This window comes from Poromitra crassiceps (genome assembly GCF_964638095.1).
Source record: "Poromitra crassiceps genome assembly, chromosome: 10".
Lineage (NCBI taxonomy): Eukaryota > Metazoa > Chordata > Actinopteri > Beryciformes > Melamphaidae > Poromitra > Poromitra crassiceps.
Genome location: NC_139631.1, coordinates 17,601,892 through 17,629,421, shown reverse-complemented (window position 1 = coordinate 17,629,421; position 27,530 = coordinate 17,601,892). Strand labels below are relative to the sequence as shown.

The 27,530-nt window shown below is 44.0% G+C and overlaps 1 protein-coding gene across 1 annotated transcript in view; it reads left to right on the top strand.

Annotated features, from left to right (window-relative positions):
• Positions 1-2,771: 2,771 nt before the first annotated feature.
• Positions 2,772-27,530, top strand: part of msh3 (mutS homolog 3 (E. coli)) — a 56,844-nt gene continuing 32,085 nt past the window's right edge. Inside the window, exons 1-20 of the mRNA XM_083645300.1 lie at positions 2,772-2,902; positions 3,071-3,182; positions 3,892-4,193; positions 4,774-4,983; positions 5,859-5,975; positions 6,112-6,229; positions 6,881-7,020; positions 7,520-7,683; positions 11,578-11,687; positions 12,206-12,320; positions 14,183-14,267; positions 15,928-16,037; positions 19,250-19,382; positions 21,517-21,704; positions 22,407-22,575; positions 23,187-23,251; positions 24,430-24,546; positions 24,863-24,970; positions 25,636-25,750; positions 26,405-26,562. Coding sequence (XP_083501426.1) covers positions 2,786-2,902; positions 3,071-3,182; positions 3,892-4,193; positions 4,774-4,983; positions 5,859-5,975; positions 6,112-6,229; positions 6,881-7,020; positions 7,520-7,683; positions 11,578-11,687; positions 12,206-12,320; positions 14,183-14,267; positions 15,928-16,037; positions 19,250-19,382; positions 21,517-21,704; positions 22,407-22,575; positions 23,187-23,251; positions 24,430-24,546; positions 24,863-24,970; positions 25,636-25,750; positions 26,405-26,562 — 2,753 coding nt within the window. The 5' untranslated portion in view covers positions 2,772-2,785. The remainder of the gene's footprint in view (positions 2,903-3,070; positions 3,183-3,891; positions 4,194-4,773; positions 4,984-5,858; positions 5,976-6,111; positions 6,230-6,880; positions 7,021-7,519; positions 7,684-11,577; positions 11,688-12,205; positions 12,321-14,182; positions 14,268-15,927; positions 16,038-19,249; positions 19,383-21,516; positions 21,705-22,406; positions 22,576-23,186; positions 23,252-24,429; positions 24,547-24,862; positions 24,971-25,635; positions 25,751-26,404; positions 26,563-27,530) is intronic.

The window sequence follows — 27,530 nt, the reverse complement described above, 5'->3', positions numbered from 1 at the left end:
CCTTCCTCCTTCAGTGCAACTTTGCATTCTGTTTGAAGAACTTTGAAGCAATTTGCATTTCCTCACAAAGCCTCTCTCCCAGTGGCCTGAATAACGCTGGCTCTAAAATGACCTCATTGTCCCCTGGCCAGCCCACACCTTGTGAAATGAATGCAATGGTAAACCAACTGACAGTTTATTCTTATGCCCTGCATGGTGTTGCACAATACATCTTGCACTTCTCCTTTTATCTGTCTGAGATTTTGGTGACTGTCTGAATGACAATGAGGAGAACCTTTACTTCCCTCAAGTAAAAGTTCTCCATTTGTCCTGTTCCCTCTTCTGTCATCAGATTCTCCAAATAGGCGACCTTAAATAGATCAGCCATGTATTACTCACTCAGTTAGTCAGTGAACTGAGGTTGCTTTTTCATGTCTCTTGGACAAATCGTAGACCCAGAATATGTTGAAAAATATAATTCATTTTGGCGGATGGAGGTACTGAAATAGCCTGTGGCAAGACTTCAACCCAAAGGGACTTGTTTCTGACTCAGTTCTCTGGGTCAATCTAACCAGTGTAGAACAGGAAGAAGCATAAAAGTTTATGTTGTGAAATATACCACCAATTTAGCATAATATAGTGCAAAAAATATGGTTAGATATAACAAATTAGATAACTCATACATCAGAATCAATCAGAATCAGCTTTATTGGCCAAGTATGTGCACATACAAGGAAATTGGCCCCGGTTTGCTTAACTCTCAATGTACTCTCAAGGGACAGGGGTGCATTAAACGTTTACATGAATTAAAATACAATCGATAAAATCATAAAATAAAGCAGTCTAGGGGCCTTCCACAATCAAATGTCTGAATCAAATACTTTTTTTTTTGCATTCTCCCTTATAGATTGCAATCATTGGTTACACAAGTTCATCCTTTAAACACAAAGAACAGGGCTTTTGATTTTATACATTTTGGTTTATGATAGGCTATATTTCCCTGACAGTAATAAGTGATTGACATTATTGTCTCTCAAATGGGGCAAGGGAAAATATTTTGGTCTCAAACCAATCCTGCATCATGTGTAGACACTTGGCCTACTTAACAAACAATGAAAAAGGAAAAATGAGATACCTGCCAGCCCAGTTCTCACAGTATTTCTTCCTGAGGAAGTGATAGATCATAATAGAGTGGCGGTCAGATGCTTTGGTGATTTTGGAACCATTTCTGACTGACAGGAGGTTGTTGACGGAGTTTGAGTTCTAACAAGCCTTTATTAAACAGTCACTCTACCTACAACATGTAAATCCTCAATCAATCAGAACAACACAAGAAAACAAGCAAGACTTTCACAACCCGAAAACACTCAAAACACAAACACAACAAACAAAAACATTTGCAACCCCAAAAACAGTCAACAAAACAACACCAATCAGAACAAATAAAATAGTCACAGACTATCATACACACTGTCAACCACTCCTCATCCCAACTCTTTGTTAAAAACTCTCCTCCCTCCAGCCTGCACACAGCTTCCTCAAGACACCACTTGCTCTGAAAAACATTCTTTACTCTCACCCTACTAGAGCCTTAAACAAGACTAGAATTCCTACTTGGACATCTGCGTCTACTTTCCTCTTCCTACTAAGGTACACAGCCATTTTTGCCTGCCCCAGCAAGAAACTGATAATACCCCATCCTTTGTTTACTTTTGCCACACTGGCCCCAAGAACACAAAACCCTCCACGGGGTGTCAGCTCTGCTACTTAGCCTGTCATTAACTATTCACCCGAAGAGTTTATGATGTTGCATCATTGTAATCCTTGTCCATGAAAACATAGGGGTAGACATAACCTTTTCTGTGTTATCACGTGTGGTTCTGGATTATGTAAAATACATAATTTGGTTATGCTGGAAAGTAAAATGGTTGCCATGGCAACCATGAGGCATTTGTGATGGCTCCCTATCTGAACATGTTCAGAGTCCCAAACTGTGCAAGTCTACCAAGTTGCATGCTTTTATGAAAAAGTGAACATTTCAAATTGAAATTTGGAAGATCACCTTTGCAATTCTTATTCTAACAATGTCACTGAATTCACCATTAAGCAAGTTTCATGAAAAAGTGAACACAATTTTCGCATATCACCCAGACTATATATAAAACGAATGTAAATAACATCATTCTATTTATTTATTCTATTTATTTCTGACTAGAAAGTTGTGATTAAAATCAGATAAAAAATAGTTGTTAATGGTACCCAACTTATTTTTTTAATAGATAGATGGCATTTGCTACGATGATACACCATGCGGTATTTGCTGACATGATCATTTGTGGAAAAAAGGTCAAAAAAGGTCATTCAAAACCAAATGACTATGACAAACAACACTTTTGCATCCCCCCCCCCCCCCCCCCTTTTGCGCCAAGTCCTGCCCTCGTCTGCTTCTGATAGGCTTACCCTGATATTTGACCCTAATCTTAACCAATCATCACTCTTCATGTCCCCATGTCTAAACCTAAGGGCGGGACTTGGCGCAAAATGGGTAGGGGAAAAAATCCGTCTTGCCCATAGGTCTTGCCGTCCAGTTGCAGCACGCCCCCTACAGAGCTGGTTGGTTGACGCCGGCCACGTCATTTACGCGCCTGTGTGATCTCAGCACATGCGCCACTGTTTTGAAAAGCATGCATTTCTTCTTCTCTAGGCTTTCACTGGCGTTTTGTTTGGGTTATTCCTGCACAGTTTGAATGCATGTAATTGACGATGCAGTAGGTGTAACGTTAAGGATCAGACTGAAGCTGCGAGCATGCCCAAGTCACTGAAGAAGTCCTGCTCAGCCCAGAGCTCCATCAGCAGCTACTTCAGCCCTGCAGCCTCGAACACTCACACACCCCGGACTAACCTGTCTAGTAGTCGAGGCAAGGTGAGGACACACGCACGCGCACACACACGCGCACACACACGCGCACACACACACGCACACACACACACACACACACACACACACACACACACACACACACACACACATCATCACACGTTCAGAGAGCTACTTTTTGAGACAGTGCTGTTGTCTTCTTTTGTCCTACAGCAGAAGCTTTCCTCTGATGGATTTGGGTTGCCAGGTAAACGAGCCAAACTGTCCCACCAGCTGGAGGGGGAGGACATGGACTGTCAGGTCATATCCTGTCACAGTACCAAAGGTGTGTACTGTGTGTGATGAGATTGAGAGGAGCTGTTCACCCCAAAATGACACCTGTCTACCCCCATATCAGTTGAAACTCCATGGAAGCCCCCGTGTAAAAATTTACCTGTTGATTTCAATAGTTTGAGAGAGAAGGCTGACATGGAACTACAGGGGCTAACTTGCTGTGTGTTTGAATGAACCTCACTGGAGTTTTGACTTACGTTGGGGTGAGAAGATGCCAAGTGAATTAATTTTGGGCTGGAATATTCCTTTTAGCCTCTGGGCTTGCACCATGGAGTATTGGGTTTGCACCTAACCGTGCGATCACCAAGGCCAAATTTGCGCGTTGAGATTACATATAAAGTCAATGCAAACACGTGAGCAGACGTCGTTTTGCCCCGGACAGCGCGAATACAACAAAATTTCATGAATTATGCAAAATTCGCCGCATTCGCTCGAGTTGACATTTTTCAACATCGGTGAATAATTTGCACTGTCAAACTCAAGCGAGTGAAGCTTTTTTCACCTTTGTGTGAAGGTGTGAAGGCACCTTGGCTGCTTCTGAATGGGGGGGGGGGTTGCTTTGTGCTGCTACATTGCATAATGACAAGTCAATATTTAGCACTTTTAAAGCAATACAGTTGGAATGTTCCTCTGGGGGTTAGTTTACCTTGTCAATCACAATTTCCAGTGCATGTCTGACCATATTTCTTCTCTCTCTCCAGAGGTCAAGGCTCCATCGCTTCGAGGAGCGGATGGCCTCTGCACCTCCACCTTGCAGCGGCTGAAGGGCTTCACCTGCAGGGGGGAGTCCGCTGCCAGAGACTGTGAGACCCAGAGGGAAGTAAAGGAGGGCGGCCATGCTGGCAGTAAAACCTGTGACCAAGAGAGGCGTGGATGGCTTCCTCATGATGTTAAAGAACAGCACGACAGTAACAAGAGACGTCAACACAAAGAAGAGGAGTGTGATGATGACGAGGAAGAGGTCAAAGAAAAAGGGGGCTTGCTGCTCGCTGCTACAAAACAGGTACTGACTGTCCTTGTGCAAGACACTGACTGAATCCTTACCTGATCCAGGGGGCGCTGCTGTGTAGCTGACCCTGACCCATTAAAAGACAGCTTCTCTATGGGATCCGATCAATGATGCATCACTCACACATGTCAATGATCATCAGCGCTGGACGATAATTCAATGTAATCGTTCATCATCTTTCAGTGGAATCATATCGTGATGATATGGTGATTTTGGGATATCGTGAGTCGTGACACACATTTCTGTTATCTAAATTGATGATAACAAGCAGATTTGACCCTAAAATAAACTAAAATGAAGTATGAAACATTTTTTAAGGAATGTTATTAGAATACTTCTATTTTGACATCACACACCTAACATTACCATTCAGTTAATCCGGATTTTGCATACGTGAGTGTCAGTGAGCCATATTGTGATATACAGTATATCGATACGGGGGGATGTGATTGTCGTGATATTGATTTCAACCACATGGCCCAGCCGTACACCCCCCCCCCCCCCTACATAACACAGATTGTGAATTACAGCTGGTTGATGTACTGCCTCACCTTTTTTTTTTATCCATTTCCAGGGACTGATTCAGTTTGCCAAGCCAGGAGGAGGAGGGGGCAGAGGTGCAGAGCTGAGTCCTCCTTCTGACTCTAGCGCCCTCTGCAGACGCTCTAAGAGTGTGTACACTCCCCTGGAACAGCAGGTCATCCAGCTCAAACAGCAGCATAAAGATGCATTACTGGCTGTGGAGTGTGGATACAAGTACAGGTTCTTTGGAGAGGATGCAGAGGTAGGTGCTGCTGACTAGCGTTTGTGTTAGTGTTGTCAGGGAGTCAATTTTTTAAATTATCTTTTTATTGTGTTATACAAAGGTCCATACGAACAATGTTATTACAAGCCATATCTGTCCAAACCTTCTGTAACAGTTAGAATAGAAGTAGTCTCTCCCCAGACTCAAATATTACGTTGAATCGCTTCGCTCTGCATACTACATAAGTGAGTCTGTGCCTGTTCACAGCCACTGCTGGTTTTTGAAGGCGGGTTGAAATTGAATGAGTGACAGGTCGTAGCACCGATGAGAGAGCGGTTCGAAAAATGGGCTGCGCCTCCCGTGTTGTCCGATCGCAAAGTCGTTACTGATTGGAGCGGACTGAATCCATCACTGGCATATCTTCAAGTGAACGGTTCCCTCCCATAACCAGCCCTCTGAGGGAAAGTGTCCCAGACCCAGGTATCAATATAGAAACTGAAAAGAAAATGAAAACCAAACTCAATAACTAGAACCATAGTTAGAAAAATCGAATTTAATTCATATAACTTTTTTTTTAAATACTTTCTTAGGGGAGGCCGAGGGTAAGAAAAAATGCTTAGACGCACATATCTCCTCAATGGATCAATGCTACTAAACTTAGTTTTCCATCTCAGAAATTTAGTTTTGGGGTTTGGAAGTGAATGAATGTGAATGGCATCTGGAGTTATAATAATAACAAGGGACATAAGTCATATGAACATTGTTTCTATAATAAGAGTATGTAAACATCCACAGGAATTTTTAGAAGGCAGAAAATGCGGACTAGAAAATGTGCTTAACATTCACTGTGGTTTATATTGTCCTTTAAGGCAGCATAGCAGTCCCATCTGCCTATCTGTGTTGTGTTGTCGCAGATCGCTGCAAAGGAGCTGAATATTTACTGTCATTTGGACCACAACTTCATGACATGCAGCATCCCCACGCACCGGCTGTTTGTCCACGTCAGGCGGCTGGTTTCCCATGGACACAAGGTATAACATTTACATATGACATACATTCATATTTAGTATACTATTCAGAATCACATGTGCTGCTGTTGTGTTAGCTTCTTGTCGCCTTGCTCTAGTTTCTTACCTCTAAATATTGTTGTCCTTCTTTCATTTCTAGGTGGGTGTGGTTAAGCAGACGGAGACATCTGCGATCAAGGCCTCAGGGGCCAATAAGAACGCTCTGTTCACTCGCCAGCTCAGTGCTCTCTACACCAAGTCTACTCTAGTTGGAGAGGGTATCCTTAGTGTGTGTGTGTGTGTGTGTGTGTGTGTGTGTGTGTGTGTGTGTGTGTGTGTGTGTGTGTGTGTGTGTGTGTGTGTGTGTGTGTGTGTGTGTGTGTGTGTGTGTGTGTGTGTGTGTGTGTGTGTGTGTGTGTGTGTGTTTATGACACACGTGTGTCTCCAGACAACAGTGCACACTTTGTATCTGTGTATCTCTACAGCCTGTAAGGAGTTTGGTATGTATCTGGTATGTATTAGCTTATGTTAGCTTTAGGTTGCTCCTGGATAGCATCACCATAGCATGACAGACTCAGACGACGTCAGTATTGGGATTTCATACACACATATAACTTTATTCACCTATACTTAACCATACCGTGCCTGGTGTCTACGATACTATAATCTCTCATCATACATGTCATGTAGATCAATATAGTTTGACACATACCAAGTTGTTACTGAAGAGACAGACAAGCTACTTGTCCGGAGACAACTGGGAGTGGTACTAAATCAACCTGTTGCTATAACTCACTCAATATAAACAAGAAGCGCCACCCAGTGGATTAATCTGTTACTGCAACCAAATAATAATGTTCAAAAGCACAGTCGTAGGCATATTTGTGACTGTTACAAGCCTCAGTTAATGTCCTTAACAGCTTGTTTAGATGTGAATCCGGTGTGCAGTCTGGGGCAGGTGGAGGAGGGGGGCTGTGATGATGTGGTGGCGGACGCTCCTGATAGCTACCTGCTGTGTGTCAGTGAGAACTGGGACAAAGTGGGGAAGCAGCTCACCATGGGGCTGGTGGTGAGTAGGATCTACACTCATGTATAACTACTTAACTAGCATTTCAGCAAACTTGTCATCCAAACACATCCAGGCAGAGACTTTTCAGGTTTTTGCAGTATTTATCAAAGTATCGGCAGTTATAAAGCCTTAGTCTCACTCTTAGTGTCGTACTTTTATTGTTCTTATAAAATTTACAAAATTCCAAATCATTTCTAAAACCAACTTTTCACAGAATCTTTTTTTTTTTTACCATCAGCAAGTTTGAAAATGACAGTCCCATTGACAGACAATACGCTTTTAAGAAAAAGCTTTTAGTTTCCCTTATGCAATGCAAATGTGTTTTTTAATAGTAAAACAATAATACATCCTAAGAAGGAAACCAAAATGCCCTTAAAAATCAGATCAAGTCATCAAAAAATGCTATCTGAAGAAAAAGAAAATTTCCTACCCTGGTATGTCTATATGTGTTTGCGTTTTCATTTATTCATGCATTTGATGCATGTGCTTGTGTTTGCAGGCAGTTCAGCCCAGCACAGGAGACGTGCTATTTGACTGTTTCCCAGATAGTCTGTCTCGCTCTGAGCTGGAGGGGCGTATCCTAAAGGTCAACCCAGTGGAGATCCTGGTGCCCTCTGACCTCTCCGATCACACACACAGACTTCTGCAGAGCATCAGCACAAGGTAATCTGCTGTCAGGGTGCAAGAATGAAGGTGCCATGGCGCTTCTGCTGTCAATTAATGACACTAACACTAGGGGGCAGGTTGCACCCATGTATTACAGTGTGTTCTCAGTGAATTTGGGAACCAGGCTGCTTTTTAGAAAGTGTGTTTGCAAGGGCGTGTTTGTTTTTTGTGTTTTGTCCATCTCAATCTGATGGATTGTGTTTCGATTTCCCCAGACAGGCAGACAGGTGTTTTGTATGGATGCAGGCTGGCTGGGGAAATCGATGCAGGCTCATAGAGAGGTTGGGTGGTAATGGCCCTCAACAGCCTGCTTTCCACTACAGGCCCAGCGAGGGCTTAGTAGTCACTGGCCAGCAGCCCTGTTATTGAAAAGGGTTCTGCTTGCAGCCTCCTGTCTGCACCCAGAAAGTAAAATGAGTCCTTTGTCCAACGGCTGACTAACGACAAGGGGAGTGACAATAGTGTTGAGCTGAGGTGAGGTCATGATCTATTCCAGAAACCGGTTGCCTCCCATGGTGCCGCCATTCGCCGTGTCTGTGCTGACAGTCTGCAGCCAGCATGTTCACAGCAGGAGGGATGACAGTCTGCAGCCAGCATGTTCACAGCAGGAGGGATGGGCTCCTCTGCCTGTTGCATTACGCTGTGAAAATGAAATGAGGGAGAGGGTGGGAGTGGATTGGATTAGAAGGGGAGGGTTGGATGAATGGAGGGATGCCTGCCACCTTTCTGCATCATCTTGGCACCTTGCCTTTCGCTCCTTACTCCACAATAGTCAACATTTCTCCTAATTCACCTTCTTTATTTCACAGGGGATTTTCTTCCCTTTCCCTTTCTTCCTCTTTCTTTTTCACCCTCTGTCAGTTTAATTTCTATCCTGGATAATTTGATTCATTTGTATTCACCCCCACCCTGCCTCTCTCTCTCTCTCTCTCTCTCTCTCTCTCTCTCTCTCTCTCTCTCTCTCTCTCTCTCTCTCTCTCTCTTTCTCTCCCCCCTTTTTTCAGCCATCAGTCATTATGGTGGAGGTGGGCTTTTAAAGGCCAGTCCAATTATGCTGTTTGAACAGTGCTGCTCTTTAGCATTGTGGCCATCTGAGACCAGACTCTTCTCAGTTTGGAGCCGGGATCATATCAATACAGGGCAGGTGTGTGTCTGTGTTTCAGTTACAATACCAATTTTGCTTGGATATGAAAGAGATTCTCAAAGAACTAATGCTGTGAAGTGTACAAGGAACCCTCTAACCTGGTGCCTTATTAAAAAAGATTAATGTTTAAGAGATCTCTTGCGCTAAGAACAAAACCACGTGAGTCTAACAGGGTTAAAGCTTCAAGCGTCCACGGGAAAAGGCATTATATTAAAAGGTCGATTTTGAGATTTATGAATCGATATCAGTTTCTTCAAATGAATTCGTATCGGATCCCCCCCCCCCACACTTTTTTTTTTTAGCTCCTAACCCGCCATAATGACAACTGTTTGGCATTATAATAATACCCCTACCCTCTGTTGATTTATAGTCCAAACTGATTTGAAAAGAAAAAGAAGAAAGTATTGTATCGGCTCATGGAGAAGACCCACCCAGGTGAATATTGAGAGCAGGGGAGTTTTGCAGCCGCTTGACAGCCTCTCTGTCTCGGGGGGGTGGGGAGGGGTTGAGACGCGCCCCCTGGCAACCGGGTGTATGTGTGTCTGTGGAGCAGCAGGTAATGAGTCCCTGGGAGGTTGCTAGTAGCTAGGTGCAGTATTAGTTGTTTTACTTATCCACAGCCTGGAGCCATGAGTCAGGACCTGAGCAGTGGAGGGGACTAGAGAGACGTAAAGCTCCCAGGATGACGCTCTCAAGTAGGGATGTAACGATAACCGGTTTTACTGATGACCGTGATCAAATTCCTTACGATAACGTAAGGACCGTTTCGAATTTTCATTATCATTAAAACTGGTACCGTGATTACAGTGCTTTGAAAAACATGGTAAATACTGTCCATCATCAACCAAAGTTGCCAACTGTCTCCCAGATGCAAACGTGCAGCCTTGGAGAAATGATTTCAGTGAGTGTATCAATCATTTTTGGGTCTGAGTTTTCAATATAAAACTTGGTAAAATGATTTCTGTGAGTGTATTTGTACTTTTTGAACATTTTCAGCACATTTTAACAAACCGTGATAATACGATAACCGTGATAATTTTGGTTACGATAATCGTGATGTGAAATTTTCATAGGTTACATCTCTATTCTCAAGTCTCCGCGCAAATGTTCTCTGTTTCTCGCTTTTTCAAAGACATTATGACATCCATGAGTATTTTAAGTACATCAAAGTCTACAAAAAATATATATATAATACAAAACAACAACAACAATGTTGGAGTATTTAAAATCTGAATAATTTCACAAATGATCATTAATAATGACAAATCAGCTGTCAGCTCTGTCAGATGTAATATTCACTTTCATAAGTGTCAAAATGTATGACACTTATGAAAGTGAATATTACATCTGGGATACATGGTAAGACAGCAGTCAAGTATCAGGCTAGACCAGTGGTACTCAACTGTTTCCCTACTCACGCATTGATGGAAAAAAAACACATCGCACAGCTTTATGATTTCACTACATAGTCCTCTTTTTTACTACACAAAAGAGATGTGCATTGTAACCCAACATGCAAAACGAGGAGTCTTTTTATAACGCGTGCATGGAAAAAAGCACAATATTTACTCTCCTGGCTCCTGTTCGCTCCTGTTTTCCTTCTCTTAATGCACGCTCTCTCGCTCTGTCTCTCTATTGCTCTCTCTCTGTCTCTCCCTCTCTCTCTCTTTCTATCTTTTTCTCCCTGCCGTTAACTCGCGGCCCGGCAGCAAATGCTTTGTGGACTGGCACCGGTCTGCAGCCCAGGGGACTGCAGGCAGGCATACATTACCCTCTGACCCCCAGGTCCCAAAGTCTCTGACCCTGACCCAACCTTTTCCTGCCACCTCTGACTAATCGATTATCAGCATCACATTGCTCAGGGCAACAAAATAAAAATGGCTCTGGATCTCTATAAGAAGTGGTGCTTCACTTCACTCGTGCAGGAATATTTGCCACATCCTTCCCAGTGTAACGCACCGCACCCACTACAGGTGCACCGACAGCCTGTGTATTTGAGCCTAATTGCGCATGAGAATCTGAGCCGAGTTAAAACACCTGGAAGATTTCCCTACAAACCTGAACCGAGCCTCACCTGGGTAGCATCTTGTGAACCCAAACCCGACTGAAACTCCCCAAACCCAGGCTGAAAAGATCAGGTATATATCAGCATAACTGTCATACTGCACCCTCTGTCCCAGGATCAATATCAGCAGTTGTCACTGTTCTTCTATACCTCACAATATGGTTGAATCGACTGGTTCAATGATTCATATTTATAGTGTATTGCAGTGTTGTGCGTGTGCGTGTGTGTGTGTGTGTGTGTGTCCGCGTGCGTGCGTGTGTGTGTTTAGGTAACAGAAGAAAGGAATGCTTCAGCAGTCTGTCCAGAGCCACGTGTTTGCCTTGGTTGCCGTGGCAACAACAGAGCGGACAAAGCAACAGCCTTGAAATCGGCAGTGCTCAACAAGTGAATGGAGCGATATGGAGATGCAGGGAATCTGTGTGTGTGTGTGTGTGTGTGTGTGTGTGTGTGTGTATTAGTGTGTGACAGAGGACTGTGTGTCAATGTCAATCCCTGGCATCCGATCTATGGCGAATAAAAGAACGTCCCAAACACCTGGTGGCTCTGAGAGGATGAGTGTGTGATGATGACGATCAGATCTTGTGTTGAGGATTCACTCCATGTCTCAGTGCTGACTGCTGATAGTCACCTCTGTCCTCTCCAATCAATGCTTCATGTTTGCCTCTACCCCCCCCCCCCCCAGTGTGCAGGCTGATGACCGAGTGCGCGTTGAGAAGAGGGACAGCGCTCAGTTTGAGTTTGCTTCTGCAATGAACACAGCCACCGAGTTCTACTGCCACACCAAGGACACAGGTGTGTGTGTGTGTGTGTGTGTGTCATTTCTTCATTTACTCGGATAGTCTCATTGAGGTCAAGATCCCTTTTTCAAAAGAGACCCAAGACAAGACACACACACACAAAAAAACATCCATAAAATTGACAAAGAAAATACGCAAGAAAATTCAGTCGTACACTCCAGCAGTCAAACAGTCAGCAATATAAATGCTTAACATTATAAAGAGATGGTTGTGTTGTGCAGAAGTTTGTGTTAGTGTTATAACTCCATCCTTAAATTAAGAAGTACATTTGTCTGTATTGTGTCTGTGTGGACGAGGATGGATGGTGGTGTTTATCTATTATAGATGCACATATATGTGTGTATATATATATACACAGTACACACACACACACACATACACAATTATATACATTTTGTTTGGGGGTGTAATCAATAAACGCATTTGACTATGACAGAGTGGGGGACCTGTGACTCATACTGTAGCTGTGTGTGTGTGTGTGTGTGTGTGTGTGTGTTTGTGTCTCCGTCCCAGGCTCGCGCGCTCTGTCAAGTGTGGCTTCATTGGAGAGCCCAGTGATCTGCTGCCTGGGACCGCTCATCCACTACCTCAGAGAATTCAACCTGGAAAGAGTTCTGCTGAATGACAGGTGCACACACACACACACACACACACACTCACACTCACACTCACACACACACACACACACACACACACACACAGTCACACACACACACACACACACACGCACGCACGCGCGTGTAGTTTTTCTTTTTGGGGAAAGCCCACCTACAGTATATGCTACACTTCCCTGTTTGGTTTGCATGTTCAGATATCAGCCTTATTATTTGACTGTTTCTGCTTGTGCTCTCTACTTTGCTTATCTTTCTGCAGTGTTCATAACAGACTCGCTGGCGGAAAATAGCTCCAAATATGCCCAAATGTTCTTGTCTCAACTTGTTTTAGTGAGAAAAGTAGCTAATCGCATCGCTAAATCAAGCTAGCAAGCAAAACCGGTTTCACTTCCTATACATACTTCAAAGGTATCTTAGCAGAAAACTTTTAATTTGAAGGAGCTCTGAACGAAATGGGACTTAAAATTTCAAGGCAACTTGACACTGTCAAGCTGATGTGGGACACAGGCACCAAAAATCCATGGTGTAGGAACAGGCTTTCGGACGGCAGTAGGCGAATCACAGAGCCGCCATTCTCCCTATTAGAAGTCACTGTACCATCAAAATGATTAAAAAAAAGATTATATTAACTCATTCTCTGCCAGGGTCATTTCGGTCTGTGTGCTCCCAGTGCCAGGATTTTGAGCATATTTCCTGATCTTCCAGGACCCACAGAATATTCTGTGCTAGGAATAAAATTACACAACATATCTCACAATAAAGCAGAGACTCTCTTCTTACCCCTTGTAAAAAACTGAAACTCTCCCATGTTTCCTTGTTTAGTTACAAGCAGTGGAAGTTAGCTTGTTTTCACTAAAAATGCCCTTTTTGGAACAGAAATATGAGAAAAAGAGGTTTTTAGTGAAGGACACCGTTTCAAGCAGAACTCTCTTTTGAGCCTTTTATTTTTTGCCTCAGTGACACATCAGACATATACAGTATTTGTTTTCCCAAATAAATAAATAAAAAATAAAAAATAAGAGAATGTATTTTACAGTTGCCATGTGGATTTTTAGCTTAGCTTGATAAAAGCATAAACAAATGGAACGAACCCTTATGTGGTCACACTCACACACTCTCTCTCTCTCTCTCACACACACACACACACACACACACACACACACACACACACACACACACACACACACACACACACACACACACACACACAGGAATAACGAGTGCTGTAACGTTACCTGCTGTCACGTTACCTCTCATAACTAACGTTAGCACAGAAGATCACACAATAGCTACGTTAGTGCTGTAAACTTTGAAATGTTTATGTGACACATGTTTCGCCTTGGTTGCTGGGGACGGGTGTGTGACGCGGTTTGACGCGTTTGACGTATCCATGTGATTCCCACTCCCTTGAGTGAGACAGAGCTCTCCCTTGAGAGGGAGAGCTGGCAAGAGGAAACGTGAAGCGAGTCATGCCGGCGGCATAAGTTATAAACAATGCGTGCTGGCGTCTTCCTCGCCATCGTCGGCATCCGAGAACTCTCGGACTCTGTTTCGACCACAGGCTCCACCCATAAATACTAAACTAGCGGGTTCCTTTTATCAGTTTGACCTGAAACAATGTCACAGGCTGGGAAAGTGTCTGATGTAATGTAAACACCCAAAACATGAAAGTACGTCCGAGTACGTCTTTGGCACAGAACGCCATTGTTAAAAGTACGTCCGGGTACGTCTTTGGCAGAGAATGAGTTAAGGTAAAAGAGTTACATGATGGGGCTTTATGGAAAAGTCATGGAATTTTGCCACAGGGCCACAGAAAAATCACATTCCCCGAAGTACATTGATCTGTGCAGTGATGACGCCTGTGTGTCTCCTGTAGCTCCTTCCAGCATCTGTCCTGTGAGTCGAAGGGTCTGATCCTCAGCGCCACCACCCTCAGGAACCTGGAGATCCTCAATAACCAGGTAAACTACAGCTCAACTGCCAGCCGCATCTATTTCCCCCACACATTCACCAGGTCAGCGTCTGGGCTGCCCTAAAATAATATCACAATATTTCAGGGTATTTCTGCGATAATGATATTCTTGACGATATGACAAAATACTAAAAAATCAAGAATATACAATGGCAACAAAAAAAAAAAATATTTTTTCAGATGTCAGCATAAATGCAATAGTTTGCCTTCAAATATGCTTCCAAATATTACAGTGGTTTGTTGTACATGCTCTTTTATAACCAAACCACTTACACACTAGTGAAGTCACTCCCCTTTTTGGAAGTAACTCCTCCACCGTGGAGCTTTCAGCCATGCTTGTTGTTGCTATGCGTGAGTTATGCACGTTAATGAACATCACACCATTACGCAGCGTTAACGGTGGGACGGTGCATCAACAAGTCATAATATTGCCAATATCACGATATCCCAATAGGATTTTTTGACGATATGAATACGAACTGCAACAATACAGTATATCAATAACTATACGATGTGGCACATACTGTATAAACATTTGGTGTAAACTCATTACTAAACTGAAATACCTGCACTTTATTATTTGCCCCCGCGTTACATTTTTCAGATTAATTGTTCAGCTTTAGTTCAAATTGAGCTTTTGTAATCACGTGGTCTTGAATCAGGGGCAGCTGCTGAACCAAAGTTCCTGTCAGTGAGCTTTGGTTGAAGTTCCTGTCAGTGAGCTTTGGTTGTACAGGTGTTATAGTTCACACTCTGCAGTGCACCTGAAGCTACATCAGCTTTTAGTGGTGTTATAGTTCAGACTCTGCACCTGAAGCTACATCAGCTCTTAGTGGCGTTGTAGTTCAGACTCTGCACCTGAAGCTACATCAGCTCTTAGTGGCCGAGACTCTTTCCGTCTCTCCCGCTGCACCCTTGATATTGGTTACTTTCACCACTTATGCTACACCAGTAAAAAAAAAGAAGAAGAAGCTTAGAGTGAACTGATGGAGAGATCTTGTGGTGCTTGTTTCACTTGTGTTTTCCATCTTGGCTAACTTGCAGCCCATAACTATGTCAACAGCTGGCTAGCTATAAATGCCATGCAGCTTACCAGATGGACGGACACCCTCCAGTGCCGATACTCTCCTGTTCGTGTTCATGTCCTGTTCAGCCATCCAAATGAATGTTGCACAACTTTGGGGAAAATTGGATTACACTCATGCTCCGTAGACTGTGGAATTTAATTTAATTGGTGAGCTGAGTTGTAATTTCTTTGAGCACAAGAAAATGTTCAGCGACTAGTCAACCTCGCGTGGGTGACAGCACAAAAGTTCAGCACGACTCCATTCCGGTGAACTGGCAGGCCGGCACGCACACACATGCACACGCACACGCACACACACAGCTTTGCAAGTTCAAGCCCGCTGAGAGCCTTCTGACCTAATCATCTGTGGCTTCACCTGCTCACGTCTTGAATTAATAACATCTTTTACTTCTTCCCATTTTAAACGACCATGAATGACCATAATAGAGCTGGGTGATGTCATTTGGCATCTTGGAACTCTCTGCTCTGTCCTCTACTTGTCACACCATGTGGACATTATGCACTGTGTGTGTGTGTGTGTGTGTGTGTGGGTGTGTGTGTGTGTGTGTGTGTACGCGTACAGACAGATGGAGGTGTGAAGGGCAGTCTGCTGTGGGTGTTGGATCACACACACACTCGGTTTGGAAGGAGGCTGATGAGGAAGTGGGTGAGCCAGCCGCTCACACACCCACAGTGAGTACAGCAGCCTTCTTCAAGCTGCTTTTTCTATTGTGGTGACTCAGTTGTCTTAAGATTAAGGCCTAGTTTACACGACGAAGCTCCCTAACGGCAAACTTTTATTTGCGTTTTGGGCCTTCCGTTTCCATGACAACTGTGTTATTGGGGCGTGAAAACTGCAGGTTCCAGAGTGGAATTCTTTGACAACGCCACCCTTACCGTCGCCGTGTAAAGTGGCAATACGCAATTCTTGAGAAAACACGGCTCCACTTTGAGCATGGAAGACAATGACAGACAATGGGATTTACCGGAATGAAAGCAAAGGGCATTCATCTATCACCAATATAGCCTTAATGGCAAAAGTGACTCAACAACATCATGACATCAGAGTCTGATAACGAGCCAAACGAGGTGCTAAAAATCCATAATGGGCAATAAGTCCCCGTTATTACGTTTGCGCATATTAATTAATTGCTAAACATTGAAGGAACACTCCGCCCATTTTCAACCAGCTTTGTATCATTAGAACATCAGTAGTATATCTGTAAACTGTTTTGAAGTCTGTCATTTAATTTGACAGTTATTGAGTGTTAAAGTGTGGACCAGTGACATCACTGGTCCACACTAACTCAAATGAATAACTCATTAACTCAAATCAACTCTCAATAACTGTCAAACTATTCATCATTCATCTACGTAGTTTGACAGTTATTGAGAGTTGATTTGAGTTAATGAGTTATTCATTTGAGTTAGTGTGGACCAGTGATGTCACTGGTCCACACTTTAACACTCAATAACTGTCAAATTAAATGACAGACTTCAAAACCGTTTACAGTTTTCTGATATACTACTGATGTTCTAATGATACAAAGCTGGTTGAAAATGGGCGGAGTGTAGTCATGGAAAGGGAACGGTTATGGGTTTTGTGTTATGGGTTGAATATCACACGCACACAAACTAGGGATGTCACGATACCAAAATTATGAGTTCGATACCGATACCTGCCTAAGTATCTCGATACCGATACTGAAACGATACCACGGCAAAAAACTAAAACATCAGGAAAAGTATTGGAATAAATAGAGGGGACAAAACATGGAACTTAAAACTTATTTTATTGATTTAACAAGGTAATGCACAGCCATGTAGTCATTTTACTACATGCTGGTAGTACTGCCACCACGTGTGGCGCTGAACATGCTAGAACTTTTATTATCTAGTGTAAAATTAACATAATCTCTCCTGTAAACATATTTTAAAGGAATGTCAACCGTTTAAACTTATAAATAATATAAATAAAATATATTTTCACACAGCTGCTACACTATTATAGCTATTTGTTTTATCCAAAAAAAGTACTCTGTACCGGTACTTGCAGCTCCTAAGCTTCATTAACATGAAGTGCCTGATTTATGGTTAATCTAGTAATATATATTATTTTCACACATAAATGTAGGCTATTGAAATGTAGGCTTATTATGTGGTGTATTCCCAGCCCCCCCCCCCCCATACGTGTAGGCTAGGTGTTTTTTACAATGAATTCGTATATCATTAATAATTGGGATTATTGTAAATATTAGGATAGGTGAGATCAGATGACTGCTTACCATGTAAAAGCTTTAATAACACTGGCATTGAGGACCATAGTGTTATTAAATATTGTACATGGTATGCAGTCATCTGATGTCCCCTCCCCTAAACGTTACATGTCATGACTTTCTCCTTGGCAGAGATCTGTGCTCCAGCACATTGCCTCGTGTTTCACTGTAAACGAGTAGGCTATTGTGACAAGCGAACTTTTTCAGTGAAACAAGTTCGCTTGTCACACAATACTCGTTGGACTTATTTGAGGGCATGTATGTTTATCGTTCACGTTCGCTAACCTGTCGGTCTTTAAACTCTTTGAACAGGTCGGGGTGCCTGTCGTCGGCAAGATGTTTAGCCAGGTTCGATGTGTTTGATCCTTTCGCTTGCGTCACGTTGAAGCACCTTTTACACACTGGTTTGGATGTGTCCACGGGCTTGCCTTCGCTGTCGGCAACGTAAGCAAAATATTTCCATATTTCGCTTCGTGCATCTGCTTTTTCTACAAGCGTTGGTCGGCTTGCAAGACTAGAAGAAGCCGCTGCCATTTTCGCTGCGTCTGTCCTGTGTGTCGGGGTGCTGTAGTGAGGACTGAACGACTGTGGCCAGAGAGCGAGCAGAGAGGGAAGAGAGGAAAGTCGACACGCCCCCACATGAAGCAGACAGAGTCAGAGACGAGCTTTTTTTCACTTTTCACGAGTCACCATTGGTTCAAGGCAAGGCTGTGTTGCCTTCACGTGAGGTGGGAGACAGGCTCTCAACTGTAATGCCGCTGTGTCTCTCTCCTCCGCTAACAAACACCACGGTCGCACACTGACGCAACCCATGACATTTTTTTAAGTATCGGTACTAAATTAACGTGGTATAGTATCCTTTTTAACGGCAGGGAACCGCGGTACCATACTAATACCGGTATACCGTGCAACCCTAACACAAACACACAAACATGCATACACACACACATCTTGATATTCTAGGAATTTACACCAAGATATTTGTGAATTACAAATTAAAAGATTGTACCATTGTCAAACCCATTTTAAGCCTGACAGGTTCACACCTCTGACTCCATCTTCAAAGAGCCTCCTGTCTAAGCTCCTTCAGAGAGTTAACAATCCACAAGAGGAACGAACCATAGTCTTCACTTCTCCTTTGTCGCCTTGTCAAATTATTCTCCCTTCAGACCTCAGGCACGAAAACATCCTCTTCATCACCCAAAAGGCTATGCCGTGACTATTTTGAGGCCATGAGAAAAACCACAAAACTGAACAAATGTAACCTGCTGTAGGTTACATTGTAATCCCTTCATCTGTAGCTGTTTGGCTTTAGCTGTGCCAGTTCAGGCCACTGGCAAACCGCAGCACCTGGGGAGAATCCCTGGAAAATGGTGCCATTCAATCAAGGCTAGGTCAGCTCTCCAAATGACAAGTGTCTCCTCTGCAATTGGTTTCTCGCTCCATCAGGCAGCAAGTTCCTCACTGTTTTGGTGTCTAAATTTGATTAATCTGATAGTTTAGACAAGAGCTGTGGTTTGTATGAAGGGCAAGATGACTCGAAACTCTTTCTTATGACGGGGATTAAACGTCTTTCTTTCCTTCTTTACTCGCTTCTTCCCTTCCCTCCTTCCTTCTGTGAACCCCCAGGTCTATCTCAGACAGGCAGGATGCGGTGCACGAGATCCTGGAGTCGGACTCTGTCACCTTAACCTCCATCAGGGCCCTGTTGTCCCACTTGCCTGACCTGGAGAGAGGCATCTGTAGCATATACCACAAAAAGGTACAGTCGTGTCTCTCTATTTTAAAAGGTACAGTCGTGTCTATTTTAAAAGGTACAGTCGTGTCTCTCTATTTTGTGCTCTGTGGCTTGATTCATGGCAGGAAGCAGTAGCCTCAGTGGCACTTATCTGATTGTCTGACACAATCTCATTTCCCCAAGGCCCCATCGTTCAACTATCAGGAGGCTTCATCTCACTGCCGTGTGTGTGTGTGTGTGTGCGCGTGCGTTTGTGTGTGTGTGTGTGTGTGTGTGTGTGTGTGTGTGTGTGTGTGGTTTGTGTGCGCGTTCCTGTGTCAGTTTGCTTGTTCACCAGAAAATGTCTTTGTGCCACAGAGAGAAGACAGAGGGATTCTGTGGTCTCTGTGCTTGACGTCTTGTTTTGTGTTCAACCGTCTAACTCCTTTAAGATTGTTTCTCTCGTCTCTACCATCGACATATAAAGATGGACGCCGCCTCGGGTCCCGTGCATGTTACTGTAGATCGCCGCTCTGGCGGCAGGTGCCAGCGTATAGGTCACAAGGCCCGCCTCCCCATGTTAGTGGATGGGGAATTGGACAACCGGAACAATCACAGTGTACGTCAGATAATTTTTCCCCAAAGGTGGTTTATATTCATAGTAGTATTATATCTATTATATATAGTCATATTATATCTCAATGGTCTCTACCGATACTGCAGAAAGCACAGACAGAATAAAATGTCACCCAACTCGCACGCACGCACGCACGCACGCACGCACGCACGCACGCACGCACACACACACACACACACACACACACACACACACACACACACACACACACACACACACACACACACACACACACACACACCACACAGAGACACACACAGATAGAGGCCTTGTCATTTGGGCCATCTGTAGATAAATGGGACTGTGTGTAATGGCGTGTTTCTCTATGGATCTATTAGCCTATTAATGAGAAGAAGGCCATGCTCCTGGTCTCAGGTCGCTGTGTGTTGGGCTTCATCAAAGAGCAACACATGGCCTGCTGACACGTCACACTGCAGCCTGCTCCATAGATTGATGCCATAAATCATTATCTGTGTGACACTCATTAACCCTCAGTGACCTAATCCTGTATAATGATAGTGATAATGCCAACATGAGATCAATATAATCTCCAATATCACCTGTCTTCACAAGCATTTCCATTTTTTCATCAATAACACAATGGTGTCTTAAATGACAGTGTTTCCTAAATTCCTCTAGGATTTTTTGTGTAGCGGTGGGGGGAAGGGTTTCGTTGTACCTGGGTCATGTGCGTCTAGTACCCCGGCGGTCGTAGAATTGCACAGATTTACTTTTTTATAACAGTATGTATGTGCTTTGCACCATTTATTTCTCTATAAAAGTAATGTTATTGAATATAATGTTTGTAGCTTCTGTAACTTTGTGCTGCTTTTCTTGGCGAGGTCCCCAAAAACGAAGTGTTATTTCAGTTATACAGTACTTGAGTAACATTACAATCCTAGAACAATCCATCTTAAGATACACTATCAGTCAAAAGGTTTGACACACTTTTTTTTAACCATTTAGAATAATAGTAAAGACATCAAAACCAAATAACACGTGGAATTATGCTCAGAAATCAAAGCTATCTTATATTTTAGATTCTTTAAAGTAGCTGCCCTGACTTTATGACATTTCTCATGGCATTTCACACATTATTTTGAAGCAGCGGGGGCCAAGATTTAGCAGTGGGGGGGGCCACCGCTGCTAAATTGATATAGCGGAAACCCTGAATGATCACTGTTGTCATCTTGGACGATAGCTGCCACAGCATCCATCATCTAGACACATGGCATGTATTCCGTTATAGACAGAAGTAGACTTTATAGATTGTGTATAACCAACTCTTAACTACAGTATAGGACTGCAATTTACACAACACAAAATACATTGTCACAATCACTTTACAAGACAATAAATGTGCAGGAATCTGTCTGGGTGCAGGAATGTATCTATAAGGCTCATCATAGTAATGTTAGTACATGAATGAGCGCTTTATAGTAGCCATCTATTACACAAACATTTATACACTTCATCAAACATTGTGTGTGTGTGTGTGTGTGTGTGTGTGTGTGTGTGTGTGTGTGTGTGTGTGTGTTCCAGTGTTCCACCCAGGAGTTCTACCTCATCAGCAGTATTCTCTCTCGACTGGGGTTGGAGCTGCAGGCCCTGACGCCAGCTATCCAATCACAGCTCAGCTCGTCGCTGCTACAAACGCTCCTATTGGATACTCCTGACCTGCTGGCTCCCGCCCACAACTTCCTCAAGGTGCTCAATGAAAAGGCCGCCAAGTGAGTACATTTTGGCAGCAGCAACAGTTTAGTGCCACCCACAGATCTATGGAAAGTGCTGTGCAAAAACACCATAGCAATGCCAAAGTGACAAACATACTTGATTGATTTTTGTAGACAAAGGCGGTTAACACTGATTTACTACTGAAATGGATTGCTTACTGCTGTGACTGCCACTGATCTTTATGCCCAGAATGTTATAAATTCAGGATTGTGTGGCATTTTTGTTGGTCTTCAGTCGATGCAACAGCATGTGGTCAATGAAAATCAATGTTTTCCCATTTAAAAGTCTTTCTTGGGAGTACTCACTGTAGTCTTGTGGTTGCAGGATTACACCAAGTTTTTAGGGCGATTGGCCCATTGATCAGCTTACCATTTGGGAACATGGACAAAATTATCGATGTAGGGAAATAGATTAGTGCCAGTAAAGATTGTGTTTGAATTATATTGCCACGCTCATGTTGAACCATTGAATTGCATTCCTCCATTGTTGAATGATACCGTTATTTAATTTGTAATCAATTATTCATTAATTAGTCTATTGCAGACAGCCCATCAGTTAATTTCTGATTTCTGTGTGGTGCTGATGGACAGCTCCTTGTATTGTTATTGCCCTCTTCTGTGTGTGCCCTTAGTGGTCTCATGTGGACACACGTGTGTGCCCTTAGTGGTCTCATGTTGGATGCCTGTGTGGTTGTGCAGGTTGGGGGATAAGAAGGAGCTGTTCTCAGATCTGTCCAGCTTCCCAGTGCTGCAGGAAAGGAGGGAGCAGATCCAGACGGTTCTCAATGAGATTCAAGACCACCGCAAAGACATCCGCCTCGCGCTCAGGGCCCCCGCACTGGACTACACTAGCGTCTCTGGACAGGAGGTACCTGTCTGTGTGTATGTTTGAGGCAGATAGTGTGTGGCTGTGCAACAGACAGGTAGGACTGAGTCACAGTGATGAGTAGCCCCGTGACGACTTTTTCCGGGTTTGACGTCATCGTCTACCCTACAAGAGTACGTCTACTTACATAGACTTGCCTGCGACTCTCGCTCCCAAGCTGTCTAAATCTGCGATACGCATGTATTTACAAGTGTCACAGAAACATTTCAAAGCCACCTACTTGAGAAGAAGGGTTCATAGCTTCTTGACGGCGGGGTTTGAAAGCTCAACGCTGCTCATAAATGCCTCTTTTCATCTGAAGTCTGTGCTGGTGATATAATTTTTTCCCGGTTAGAGCTCCCAGCTGTCACAGCACTCAACAGCGCCACTCTGGTCGAAAGCTCGGTAAAAAATATAAAAATATATAAAAAAGTTAGTGAGTGAGTGAGTGTGTGTGTACATAGTATACTAAGATGATATTTGAAGCATGTATGTTTTAATTGGAAGTGACACATTTTGTTGTCTGTCTGCTCTGATCTTGTTTATCATCAATACCTTCCTCTCCCTCCACCTTCCTCTTCTGCCTTGTCTTCCTCTTTCTCCTCTCCCATCAGTTTCTGATTGAGGTGAAGAACTCTGTGTCTTCCACTGTTCCGCCCAACTGGGTCAAAATCAGCAGGTGAGCTCACACGCACACGCACACACACACACACACACACACACACACACACACACACACACACACACACACACACACACACACACACACACACACGCACACGCACACGCACACACACACACACACACACACACACACACACACACACACACACACACACACAGAGAGACTTGGCTGCTTTGACAGTTGTGACATGTCCTCTGCCTTGCCTCTGTCAAATGTTATTTGTAGATAGATAGTGACAGTGGAAACCAGTGACATAACATAATAGATAATAATATAACATGATATTTTAGGCATACCATCTGTGGAAAAAAAACCATATATGCATGTGGTAGGGCTGTGCCGATTCACTTATCTCCCGATTCGATACTATCACGATACTTGGGTGCCGAGTCGATATATATTGCGATTCTTAAGTATTGCGATTCTACGATTATTGCGATTAGATATTACGATTTATTGCGATTTTTGTTTCTTTTAGTGCCAATAGGAAGGGGTGGACAGGCAGGAAGCAGCAGGCTTTATGGGAAATATGGTTTTAATTTTGAGAAACAATCAATACCGGTGGCATGAGATAAAGGCTACCAATCCTTTCAACCGTGTGTTTTCGATATTTATGTTAAGCTATCACAATTGTTTTCACAACAGTGTATTGATGTACAAAAAAAAAGCTACATGTCGCACCTTGAAATTTCACTCTTTAACCCTTTCCTCTCTTTGCCGCCCCTGCCTCTACTCTCTCATCCTCTCCTCTCTCTCCTCCTCTCCTCTCTCTCCTCCTCTCCTCTCATCTCCTCTCTTCTCTCCTCTCTCTCCTCCTCTCCTTTCCTCTCTTCTCTCTCCTCCTCTCCTGTCCTCTCTCTCCTCCTCTCATCTCCTCTCCTCTCCTCTCTTCTCTCTCCTCTCTCTCCTCCTCTCCTCTCCTCTCTTCTCTCTCCTCTCTCTCCCCTCTCCTCTCCTCTCTTCTCTCTCCTCCTCTCCTGTCCTCTCTCCTCTTCTCCTCTCCTCCTCTCCTCTCTTCTCTCTCCTCCTCTCCTCTCCTCTCTCTCCTCCTCTCCTCTCCTCTCTCTCCTCCTCTCCTCTCCTCTCTCTCCTCCTCTCCTCCAGTACCAAGGCGGGCGGTCAGTAGATACCACTCTCTTTTAACCCTCCCCTCTCTCTCCTCTCCTCTCCAGTACCAAGGCGGTCGGTAGGTACCACTCTCCTTTCCTGGTGGAGCGATACAGGAGGCTGCTGCAGCTCCGAGAGCAGCTGCTACTGGACTGTCAGACAGAGTGGACCAATTTTCTACAGTATGGCACACACACACACACGCACGCACGCACACGCACACACACACACACACACACACACCGACACACACACACACACACACACACACACACACACACACACACACACACACACACACACACACACACACACACACACACACAGAGCTTACAGATCATCATACACTCAAGTGAAATATGCTTATTTTTCCCCCAGAGAGATACTTCTACAACTTTCTGTTTTAGTCAAGTGTGGCGTCACTGGCGTCTAGTCAGTACACACTAGCACTTACCTTAATTCACACTTGAATTCTCTTTCTTCTCTCTCTCCCTCTAGTCAGTTTGGGGACCACTATCACACCATGAAAAGGGCTATTAGTAACCTAGCAACCATGGACTGTCTCTTCTCATTGGCCGAGGTGGCAAAACAAGGGGACTATTGCAGGTGATGTCCTCTCATGATGACCATAAATATTGGTGTGTGTGCGTGTGCGTGTGTGTGTGTTTGCGTGTGTGTGTGTGTGTGTGTTTGTGTGTGTTTTTGCGTGTGTTTGCGTGTGTGTGTGTGTGTGTGTGTGTGTGTGTGTGTGTGTGTGTGTGCGTGCGTGCGTGTGTGTGTTCCATCGTGTCCTATAGTCTCAGACAGCCTGTGTGGGGGAGTGTACACGAGGCTCTGCATGCTTGGCCTGAACGCCAACATCTCTCTCAAGCCCCCCCCCCCCCCCCCCCCCAATATATGTCTATCTCTTTCCCATTCTTCTCTGTAATTTCCCTCTTTTTCTACAAACATACAACATAATGACTGAGTTGTTACTCGCTCATCCCTCTCTCTTCATCCCTTTGTCAATGTCTCTCTTCCACTTGTGCTGCGTGAGAATGTGATTTTTCAAAGGAAGGCGGGTCGTCTCCTCCTTTGGTGTGTGTGTGTGTTTCTGATTGATTTAGTCAAGTAAGAAAGCAGTGAGGGGGGACATGGTAGGCGTAGCACAGGATACAAGGTGAGTAGTGGGACTCAGTTCAGAGGCAGGGTGTCTTAACCACCCCACGTGTGTGTGTGTGTGTGTGTGTGTGTGTGTGTGTGTGTGTGTGTGTGTGTTTCTCTGTGTTCAGGCCGGAGGTGTGCGAAAATCTGCATCAGATTGTGATCAGAGATGGTAGACATCCTGCCATAGACGTACTGATGGGAGAGCACAATCAGTATGTACCCAACGCTACTGATCTACAGGTACACACACACACACACACACACACACACACACACACACACACACACACACACACACACACACACACACACACACACACCACACACACACTTCCTCGCTCAGTGCTGGAGTGGGTGTAGGTTAATCTTGCAACAGAAGCACAAGCCAATAGGAAGAGGAGCCAAGCTGTCAATCCACCCACCTCCTCAGCTGTGCAGGACAGCATGCAAATATCTCATTGGGTCTCCCTTCCATCCCATTCTGCTGTCGATATTCGATATGAGTTTGAGTTTGAGTTTATTTGATTCTCGCTCACAGTATTCACGGAATAAAAGCAGAAATTACACACAGAACTGTTAAGATCTAGCTAAAAACAAGGAAATAGATATTTAAAAAATAGATTTCATATCACAGGTCACATTTTCAGGACATAGAAACACATAATACATCAAACACAGACGTAAGAGTCTCTTAAGACTGAGTGTTAAAGAGTCTGACAGCAGTGGGCAGGGTTGCTGTTCTCAGGTGTTGTTCTACCTAATGCTGTTCTACCTAATGCAAGGCTGTTCTCAGATATGAGGCTCAGAGAGATCCTTAACATGCTCACATTAATTAATATGACCTTCACTCATCTTCCCTGTACCTCTCCTCTCCTCTCCTCTCCTCCCCCCCAGGGTGAAGGCAGGAGGACTATGATAGTGACTGGTCCTAACATGGGGGGTAAGAGCTCCTACATCCGCCAGGTGGCCCTGGTGTGTGTTATGGCCCAGATGGGCTCCTACGTCCCGGCTTCTGAGGCCCGGCTGGGCATACTGGACGGCATATACACCAGGTATGAACACACACATGCACAAGTGGAAGCTAGCTCAACACCAGTTCCCTGCATGCCAGCTGTGAGTGTGAGCTGCCAACAAGCCAAATAGATGGCTACCTAATGCAAGGCTTTGAAAAATGTCTTTGAAATATGTGTAATCCTTGAAAAATAAAATAAAATGACTACTACTAATATAAACAATGACTGTGTTGTCATTGTTTCTCATAAATATGCTGTTCAGTGGTGTGTCTAGTCCCACTTTGAAGTACTAAGCACATACATACAGACGGACAGACAGACATCCATACAGACAGACGGACAGACAGACAGTCCTACGCTTCTCTCTTCTCTATACATGCCGTAGTACCAAAGTCACAGACACACGTAAAAAGTAGAAGGGCAGACCTCCGTCAAGGCCAAGTGCTTGTTTGTGAGGCTTGTTTGTGAGTGGGATCCGCTCCTCTCCTCTCCAAAACGGTATGGCTTCTCCCTCGGCACCATGCTACACTCTGACCCTTCCACCAAGTTTCATGAAAATTGGGCCAGTAGTTCCATAATCCTGCTGACAAACGATCAAACAAAACGGCACCAAATACATCATGTCCTTGGCAGAGATAACAATGAGACGATGTAAAGGCAGTGCCAGAGATGAGGTCGTATGATTACTCTCGAATACTCGTGATTGCCAATTTGGTTTGCTTTAAGCCAGCGGGTCTCAAACTTGTTTGGCTTCAGTACCCTCTCTTTCCCTGATTTCTGAATCCAAGTACCCCTCTTTGCCCCACGACAACATTTTGCTTAGAAAACTGCCAGAGGAAACTATAGCACATGATGTGCGCTCATTTCTAGCGCACCTCACACTACGTTACTCAACTGATCAACCGTGCGCGCCGTGCCCTCTCCACCTTGTTATAGTAGGGAGATGGTGCTTTACCACATACCCAGCTCATTGGATGTGACTGGCATTTGATGATAAATACCTGTTT